This window comes from Nelumbo nucifera, chromosome 8, assembly GCF_055504915.1.
Source record: "Nelumbo nucifera cultivar China Antique chromosome 8, China Antique-T2T, whole genome shotgun sequence".
Lineage (NCBI taxonomy): Eukaryota > Viridiplantae > Streptophyta > Magnoliopsida > Proteales > Nelumbonaceae > Nelumbo > Nelumbo nucifera.
This window is the reverse complement of record NC_142656.1, coordinates 55,138,939-55,149,123: the sequence shown is the minus strand read 5'-3', so window position 1 is coordinate 55,149,123 and position 10,185 is coordinate 55,138,939. Positions and strand designations below refer to the sequence as shown.

At 36.3% G+C, this 10,185-nt stretch overlaps 2 protein-coding genes across 6 annotated transcripts in view; both read left to right on the top strand.

Moving 5' to 3' along the window:
* Positions 1 to 1,453: 1,453 nt before the first annotated feature.
* APEM9 (3-phosphoinositide-dependent protein kinase-1) overlaps positions 1,454 to 10,185 on the top strand; it is a 35,399-nt gene continuing 26,667 nt past the window's right edge. For 3 of the 5 annotated variants that reach the window (XM_088892877.1, XM_088892872.1, XM_088892873.1), the window contains exons 1-2: positions 1,454 to 1,551; positions 1,647 to 1,693. The gene's annotated coding sequence lies outside the window, so the exon portion shown is untranslated. The remainder of the gene's footprint in view (positions 1,552 to 1,646; positions 1,694 to 10,185) is intronic. The other 2 variants (XM_019198488.2, XM_088892879.1) reach the window with 1 other exon arrangement.
* Positions 6,479 to 10,105, top strand: LOC148790020 (uncharacterized). The gene is made up of 8 exons (XM_088893846.1): positions 6,479 to 6,913; positions 7,036 to 7,183; positions 7,322 to 7,389; positions 7,495 to 7,519; positions 8,316 to 8,410; positions 8,492 to 8,699; positions 8,793 to 9,163; positions 9,536 to 10,105. Exons 1-8 carry the CDS (start codon positions 6,479 to 6,481, stop codon positions 10,103 to 10,105), a joined length of 1,920 nt encoding a protein of 639 aa, XP_088749972.1.

Sequence of the window (10,185 nt, the reverse complement as noted above, 5' to 3'; positions counted from 1 at the left end):
ACGGTTCAGACTATGCCACATCAGTGTATATATGTATTAAGTATATATACTTATATACATATATATGTGTACATATGTATATATATGTGTAAAAATATATATTTTAGTTAGAAGTAGTGTATAAGTATGTTTTAGATATGTTATATGTTATATTTTAGGCAAAAAAGAATTTTTTTTTTTTGCAAAAATAGTGGGGCAAGGTGCCTATGGCTCATTGAGGTGCATAGATCTTGAAAAGTTACAAAAAAAAAAAAATCACCCCAGTTGGACATCAGAGTATAAAATTATGGCCTTTGAAAGTTTGCATGCATTGAGTGTGCAACTTGCGACCCAACCACTAGGTCAAATGGGTTAATGGCTGAATTGGTCGAGTTGAATGGTTCTTAACCAAGTTAACGATTTTGACCGTTTAACAGGTCTTGATTGAATTAGACCCAGAATCCTGACAGGCGACAGTTCAAACGGTTTGAATGACTAGGTCAATGGCATCTTGAAAACATTGCGGGGAAAGAAAGAAAATGAATGAAAGGAGGGACAAGAAAAAAAAAGAAAGAGGAAGAGGAAGAGGAGAGAAGGGAAATGAAAGAGAAAAAAGGTGAGAGAGAGAGAGAGATTGGATTGGAGAGAAGATGGTTACTATCGTGCCTAGTTTGGTGTCATAAGGTAGAAGAAGGTGAATAGTATTCTGACAATTTTTTAGTTGAGGGCAATTTTTGTCCTAAAAAATTTAAAATCTTCCATACTCACTATTTTTTTTTTTCATTATTGTAAAAACATAACTGATTTTATAAAATGACCAAACTTGGTCATTTATTTTGTAAAAAGTCCTCTTTAATATTTGTTATTTAAGATATTCAATTATTGAAATATTTAAATAATGTTTTATTTTTTAAATTTATATTTTTATTAATTGAATCATATTTAAATTGAATAGTTTGTAAAATTATAATTTATATTGTTACCACTTAATTTCATGATGAATTTTGTAAAAATATAAAATTATTAATAATATAAATATTATTAAATCTATTTTAATTGGTTTTTTTTGAATAAATATTTTAAACATTATTTAGATAATTTCATTGTAATATTTAAATAAGTCTAAAGATAGTTTTGGAGAGAATCTCTCTACTAAATTAGAAATAATTTAGGAGATAAATAGGAATTATAGATAATTTAGAAGAAAGTTGGGGGGGAAGTGTTGCCACTTAACTAAATATTAGAAAAGCAACCCCTTATTTCTGTATAGTTGTTAGAAATAGTTGAGCTTATATTATTTTCTTATTGATTTAATGGGAATTATGTGGAATTAAAGGCATGATGAAGTGTACCCTCTTGCTATAATATAGATAGATTTCTAATTATTTTCGGTTTTTTTCTCACCCTAAACGCGTTTGAATTTGTCGAAACCCCCAATTAATTTCGAAAAGACATATTATACCCCTAATTTAATATCCAAACATAGCTCATCCTATCCGAGTTCTTCCTCTCGAGAGATAGAGACTTATGAGACTCGCCATACTACCCAAGCTTAGTCCACGCCAGCCCCAGGTATGTTTAGGGGTCTGAAATCCGAGCTTTCATCTCCATTTGCTCCTTCCTTGTCGCAAATCCGAGCTTTCATATTTTCTGTAATTATTTTTTAGGGTTTAAACTTGTATTCCGACCGGTGAGCTCCTAACCAGCGGCGAAGGTGAGTGTACTCAGTATTGTTTTATGGTTTCTTCTTCTTCTTCATTGTTTTCATTTCTCCGTTTTCTATTTTGGTTATTTTTTTTCATTGTTTTTCCTCTTCGTGTTCATTTTGTTTCGGTTATCATTCTTCATGTTCGCCTTTTTCATTATTGTTCTCCGTTCTTCCACCCAGCATGTCCACGATACAAATCCTGACCCAATCCAGTGTTTTTGCAATCTATGCATTAACAGTAAAATAATCGTCAGCTTTGTATCAACGAAGCTATGCTCTCTTTCAGCACTAGTCACCCAGTCCAGTGTCTTGGGAGGCAGCAATTTTCTGGCCATGATTAAATCACATCCGGAACCTCCAAAGGAATTTTACATATTCACATTTAGAATTGTGTTTATTTCAAATGGTTTTAACTGGCTATTTAAATTCAAAATTTCTTTTCAAACCTATGTTAAAGACATCTTCATCTTATGCTAGATTACCTCATACATTTTTTTGGATCAGAAACGGTACCTCCACCGGTATATTACTGACTGATCTTTAGGCCATGCTTGCTGGAGGAGATCTGTTGTCTGGTTTTGCTGATGCCTATTAGCATAAATCAGAATTATGATCGATCAAAGAACTTTGTCTTTTCTAAATAATGGATTTGAAAGCAATGATGGAGAAATTCCCTTGTCACAGGCGTAATGTAGAAATTCCCTGAGAGATCCTCCAATCAGTTTAATGATTTTGTCCTCCTTTTTCCATGGCAAGTTCTTTCTTTGCAAATATTTTTGTAGGACCGGGACAATTAAGTAAGGATTGGGAAATTGTTAAATTTAAAAAGATGCTACTATGTAATTCCATGTTTATGCATTTAATACTCTAAAATCTATGTAAGGAGATGATAAGAAAACTAAAACAAGCACTGATATGTACAAGAATAGAATGTGTTATTTTTGGTTTCTTAAGCTTTATGCTTTCCTAGTGATTGTAAAGGAAAAGCGAAAAACAAATGTCTAAGAACAGGGAAGAATGTTTATTTATTAATTACAATTTTGCAAGATAATTTTTGGCGTATTGCTAGTCTAATCTACTATGAATCCACAGTGCAAGACATATCAATAATAGTTTAATTGGAATTAAATTAAAACAATGGAGAGAAGGAGATTTGAAAGAAATAATCTTGCTAATATGTAAAATAGATGGAAACAAATGAATGGAATAATTTTCAATGGGAATTCCAAATCTAACCATATAGAGATGTGAAATTGGCTCTGAGAAATCTAGTGGATTGTTTGGAACTTCAATGATTAAATCATGGTTAGATGAAAGTCACCAAAAAACCTAATGACAAAATCAAATGATATGATTTGTTATCTACCTATAAATTATGATTTGTTATTTGCTTTCAGAAAAAATACTAATGATGATCCATTTTGCAATCTCTTTACCACTTCTTACCTAGTCCGTTTCTGTATAAATAACAAATAACAGGTTGTTTAGGTAATCTAGAAAGCTTGATAAGATTACTACTACCATATATGGCTGACTTCAATCTTTGCTTATCCGCAAAAGAAATAAACAAAAAAAGAAAATATTAAAGTCAACCTTTCTGTTCAAGGACCAAATACAATTCTTGTTAGGTACTCAACACACATTGACTTGATAGAAGTCAGTGGTTCGGGTTAGGCAGTAAACCTGCACTGGCCCAACCCTTTTGAGTTAGGGTCGGATCAGCCTTAATGGCATTTTGTCTTAGGTCCAACCATATAGGTTGTGATAAATCTATCAGCCTTGATTGAGTATTTAGTGTAGTATATACGGGACAGGTTGATTTGGGTTCATGGAAGAGTTACTCCAGGTCAGGGGATGGTTGAGTCAAACCAGTACTAGACCCAACCCGTCGACACCCCACATCCTTATGTCGATTTTAAAACAATTCAATTTCAAGGCTTTAGGTCTCCACATGATCCTCCACTATGACACCATTTCACTTGCTAAGGGGGTGTTGGACAACATGGTTGGTTTATAACTTATCTATAAGGAGTCTTTTTTCTTGTACCAATATTTGTTTTGGTTAGTAAATCATTCTTTGATGTTGAATTGAAGTTGCTGGTTGGATGTAAGAGGGGTACATTCTCCAATGTGCAATTTAAAAGACTAGTCTAAATGAATAATGAATCTCTACCTTGCTAGTTTTGGAGTTTTGATAGAGCCTTTCATTGTGTTTGATGTTTAATGGTGTTCTCTCCCATTCCCCCTAAAGTCAGTGCTTTCTGTTGGGAAGTGTTTCATGGATGTATTAATACTTATGATCTACTTCAAAGAAAAAGACTAAGTTGGTGTTTGTCTCCCAATTGGTGTGTCCTATGTAAGTTGAATGGTGAGACTGCAATTCATCTTTTAATATTTTGCCCTTTTGTTAGCTTTATTTGGAATTGGTTTGCTTCCCTATGTGGTTGCAGGTAGTTTTCTCCTAACAGGTTGGATGGCTTATTTAGCCCTACTGGCACTAGTTGCACTAAAAGGAGGAGTAGGATCTTGTGGAGGTGTACTAGAGCAGCATTATTGTGGACTGTTTGGGAGGAAAAAATGCAAGAATACTTGAAGAAAAAGAAAAAAAAAAGCAAGGAAGCTTTGATTGGAATAATAACTTTGAGAGTGGCACATCGGGCAAAAAGCATGAAGTTGTTCTTTGACTTCAAGATTGAAGCTTTCTTTAGGGCTTGGGGTGTTATTGCCACCTCTTTACCTACAAGACAAAAATCTTTAATAGAAAGTTCAAATTATTCTAGTGTCAATACAAATAAGTTGAGTTTTGAGAAAGTATACCAGTTGCCACAATGAAACATGTTGTCTTACCCAAATGCCCTCGGTTTTCTCATCTATTAGAGTTTACCTATGTAATACCCTATAGAACCCCTTCTTCCACGTAGGAATGCAAATAAATTGGATTCGAATCAGGGTATATTTGAATCCGATCCGACACTGTTCATGTCGGATCCGATTCGAAGATCTGATCGGATCTGATAGGACTCAATGTGAATTTGAATCCTATCGGATCTTCAGATCTTCGGATCTGATTTGATCCACCTTGTTTTATTTAAAGAAAAAAATACAAGTATTTTTTAATTATTTTCATCATATATATGCATGTTTTTTTATAAAAAAATAAATAATATAACAAATTTATAAAAATAAAATGTAAATAATATATTTATAAATAAATAAATAACATATATATGTATTATATATATTTATATTTATAAATATGTAACACATCAGATCGGATAGGGGGTGATCTGAATCCGATATGAAGATCTGACTAGGGGTGATTCGAATTCGACCAGAAAGGATCGGATCTCAGATCGAATCTCGGATCGGATCATGATCCGATCCATTTGCACCCCTACTTCCACGTTCTAGTATATCTAGTGACTTTCCTTGTACCGAATCCTATTACTAGACTTACGCCTTGATGAAGTAGCTACACATGAAAGATAAGGTAGATCTCTAAGTAAAGAATCCTAGTTGCGGATTCCAAAGAAGATCAGGGAGAAGAGCCAAAAGAATTATTCTCAAAAACAACTAAAGAATGGGTTTGATTACTTGAAAAGAAAGTATCAACTATGGCTGACAATTATCAGTAGGATTGGAAATAGGTACAACTCAGTCACTGGTGGTACAGTTAACTGGATAAATGAGCAATGAGATGATTTAATGAAAGTAACTAGCTTAAAATTTTGTTGTTAATAGGTAATGTATTTGTGTGTAGGACCTATAGGATTGTTTGTTTGTATAAAAAAAAAGCCTATCTGTTACGAAATTATAGGCTGTAAATATGTAGTATTAGCCCAAATAGGAATAGCTTGATTATAGGAATTATTCTTTCTTTGATTTTCTTCCTATTTAGTATCTACAAGGTTGTATGATTTTCTTTCTTTTTTGTATCTGCAAGGCTGTAGATTTTCTTCATTTTTAGTATCTACAAGGTTGTATATATATGTACTACTTTCTCAATAGAAAGACATCAATTTCTTCTAATTCTTGTTCTATCACATGGTATCAGAGCTGGAGACACCAATTCCAGTCTGAAACTAATTTCTGGTTTTCTTCCCTCTGCTGCCCAAGTGAGCAGCTTTGAATTCTTTACGTTGCCCAAGTGAGCAGCAGCTGCGATCTCTAGGTCACCCATTCCGAGTGACATCTGCATCTCATTGCCCCTACCAGTGGAAGCAGAATCCCAGATCGGCCTACCCACCTTCACCCATCTCTTCTTCACTTCAATCGGGAGAGGGCTTTCAAGTTTGCAACAGGTCGGAGAGTAGCACAACAGCCTCGGTGTTACTCCTGTGGTGTTTGTTTGCCCATCAGGAAAGTCTTTCTTCTCTGTTCTTTTTTATACAGTTGATATTTCGGTGCTGCCAGTTGTGGTTTCTTGCTGTTTGGGTGTTGCATCTGCTGCCGATTCTGTTTTATTGGCTTTGCTGGTTGTTAAAAGTTTATTTTCCTGTGTTTATGATGGCGGTTGAACAAAAGAACTTGGCTATGCCTAGTGTTATCCCCATTCTGTCTAAGATCACGGAACAAAAACTAAACGGAACTAATTATTTAGATTAGAGTAAGACTGTTCGTTTGTATTTACGGAGTATCTCTAAGGACAACCATCTGACTAAGGACCCTCCTACTGATGAGACCCGCACTGAATGGCTAAGGATTGACGCTCAATTGTTTTTGCAAATCCGCAATTCTATTGAGAATGAGTACGTCAGTCATGTCTCTCACTGTGAGTTTGTAAAAGAACTAATGGAATATTTGGCTTTTCTGTTCTCTGGTAAAGAAAATATTTTTCGTATTTTTGATGTTTGCAAGACATTTTTTTGGGCTGAACAACAGGATCAATCTCTTCAGACCTATTTCATGAATTTCAAGCGCACTTATGAAGAATTGAACGCTTTGTTACCTTTCAGTACTGATATCAAAGTTCAGCAGACTCAACGTGAACAGATGGCTATTATGAGTTTTTTGGCTGGCCTTAATCCTCAATTTGATGGTGCTAAGTCACAGATTTTGTCTAATCCTGAGATTACCTCTTTAAAAGAGGTCTTTACTAGGGTCCTTCGTACAGATACTAGTTCCCATATCTCACCTGTACAACAACCTAGTGCAATGTCAGTCAGAATAATGGATCAACTAGCCGGTCTCGTTCTTAGAATAGTAGCAGAGGTGGCAGTAATAGTGGTTGGAATGCTGGAACTCAGGCCACAGGGGGAGTAGTTTGCTACTATTGTCATGAATCAGGACACAATAAAAGGACTTGCCAGAAATTGCTAAAGAAAAACTAGAAGTCTTCTGGGTCTCAGTCAGCTCATGTTGTAACTACGAGTGATGCTCCTCATCCATCGTCAAATCAGACCATTACAATTTCTGCAGATGAGTATGCGAAATTTACCCAGTATCAAGAGGCATTAAAGAACTCCTCTCAGTCCATCACTGCCCTTGCTGAGTCAGGTAAAACCAATACATGTCTTCTTTCTTCTTCCTCTCAGTGGGTCATTGATTCTGGTGCAACAGATCATATGACAGGTAATCCTAGTCTCTTTTCCACTTTCCAATCACATACTTTTCCTTCTTCAATCACCTTAGCAGATGGTTCTATTTCTTCTGTCCTTGGTTCTGGCACTATCAATCCTACACCAACACTTTCTTTGTCATCTGTATTGAGTTTATCAAAATTTTCTTTTAATTTGGTATCTGTTAGCAAACCCACTCGTACTCTTAACTGTTGTATCTCATTCTTTCCTGATCATTGTCTGTTTCAGGATCTTATGACGAAGAGGATTATTGGTAAATGACGAGAATCAGGAGGTCTGCACATTTTGGATACCTAGGAACCTCAGACCATTGCCTGTTCCAGTACTTTATCTCCTTTTGAAGCTCATTGTCGGTTGGGGCATCCATCTTTACCTTTGTTAAAGAAGTTATCTCCTCAGTTTCATGATGTATCTTCTTTAGATTGTGAGTCTTGTCAGTTTGCAAAACATCATCGTTTATCGTCTGTTTCTCGAGTTAATAAAAGAGCTAGTCATGCTTTTGAGTTAGTACATTCAGATGTTTGGGGACCTTGTCCTATTATGTCTAAGATTGGTTTCGATATTTTGTTACCTTTGTGGATGATTTTTCTCGTATGACTTCGCTTTATTTAATGAAATCTCGTTCTGACTTGCTTTTACATTTTAAAACCTTTTGTGCTGAAATAAAAACCCAATTTGATGTGTCTGTACAAACATTACGAAGTGATAATGCCAAAGAATATTTCTCTGATTCCTTCCAGACTTACATGACTCAGAATGGAATTCTCCATCAATCATCTTGTGTTGATACTCCATCTCAAAATGGAGTGGCTGAGAGAAAAAATAGACATCTTCTTGAAATTGCTAGGGCTCTTTTATTTCAAACACATGTTCCTAAACAGTTTTGGGCTGATGCTGTTTCTACAACGTGTTTTTTGATTAATCGCATGCCTTCCACTGTTCTAAATGATCAGATCCCTTATAAGATTATGTTTCCTAATAAATTTGTGTTTCCTGTTGAACCTCGTATCTTTGGATGTTCTTGTTTTGTTCGTGATGTTCGTCCGCAGGTTTCCAAATTGGACCCCAAGTCATTAAAATGTATCTTCCTGGGATACTCTCGTCTCCAAAAAGGGTACAGGTGTTTTTCTACTCTCTTGAACAGGTACTTTGTCTCAGCTGATGTTACATTCCATGAACATCTTCTTTCTTTACTGCTTCATCTACACCTGTGTATCCACAAGAGGATGATGATCTACTAGTGTATCATATCACCAGTCCAGATGCTAGTGTTGTTCCAATACCCCCACCACCACCTTCTCAACCAAATTTACCTATTACTCAAGTCTATTCTCGACGACCTAATCCTCCTGTGACAAGTTCGGCACCTGTCTCTTCTTCGTCATCAGATCTAATGCCCAGTGATATTGATCTACCTATTGCTCTTCGGAAAGGTAAACACCAATGTACTTATCCAATTTCCTCTTATGTTACCTATGATCGTTTGTCCTCTACTTGTTTGTTTGTTGCCTCTCTTGATTATGTAGGGATTCCCAAAACTGTTCACCAGGCTTTATCCCATCATGGGTGGCGTGATGCCATGCTTGAGGAAATGAATGCCTTGACTGAGAATGGTACTTGGGATCTGGTCGATTTACCTGCTGGTAAGAAAGCGGTTGGATGCAAGTGGGTCTTTGCAGTCAAATTTAATTTTGATGGATCAGTGGCTCGCCTAAAGGCTCGCCTGGTGGCCAAAGGCTATGCACAGACATATGGAGTGGACTATTCTGATACCTTCTCCCCTGTGGCAAAATTGACTTCAGTTCGATTATTTATTTCTCTAGCAGCTACATATGATTGGCCACTTTACCAGTTTGATATTAAAAATGCTTTCCTGCATGGAGTTCTTCAGGAGGAGGTTTATATGGAGCAACCACCTGGGTTTGTTGCTCAGGGGGAGTCTGGGAAAGTTTGTCGTCTTCAAAAATCGTTGTATGGACTAAAACAGAGTCCTCGAGTTTGGTTTGGAAAATTCAGTCAGGTAGTAGAGAGGTTTGGGATGAGGAAGTGCAAATCTGACCATACTACTTTCTATAAGCAGTCCACATTTGGCATCATTTTACTTTTTGTATATGTAGACGATATTGTTATCACTAGGAGTGACACGAAGGGAATCTCATCCTTGAAATCCTTCTTGTAGAGCCAGTTCAATACTAAAGATTTGGGGCACCTAAAATACTTCTTGGGGATTGAGGTGGCAAGGAGTAAAAGAGGCATTTTCATGTCTCAGAGGAAGTATGTTTTGGACCTGTTAACAGAAACTGGGAAACTGGGAGTCAAACCATGCAGTACTCCAATGCTTCCTAATCAGCAACTCACAAAGGATGGAGATGCTTTTGATGATCCTGAACGATATAGAAGATTAGTTGGAAAGTTGAACTATCTCACAGTGACTCGTCCAGACATTGCTTACTCAGTTAGTATTGTAAGTCAATTTATGTCCTCTCCTACAGTGCACCATTGGGCAACCTTAGAACAAATCTTGTGTTACTTGAAAGGAGCTCCTGGACGGGGGATATTGTATCGGGATCATGGTCACAGTAACATTGAGTGTTTTTCTAATGCGGACTGGGCAAGTTCCAAGATTGATCGAAGGTCCACTACTGGCTATTGTGTTTTCGTTGGTGGTAATCTGGTTTCGTGGAAGAGTAAGAAGCAAAATGTGGTGTTGCGATCTAGTGCAGAATCTGAGTATAGAGCAATGGCACAAGCTTCGTGTGAGGTTATGTGGGTTTCTCAACTCTTAACTGAGGTCGGTCTTAAAGTCTTAGTTCCAGCGAAGCTATGGTGCGATAATTAAGCTGTGATTCATATTGCTTCGAATCCAGTTTTTCATGAACGAACTAAACATATCGAGATAGACTGTCATTTTGTTCGTGA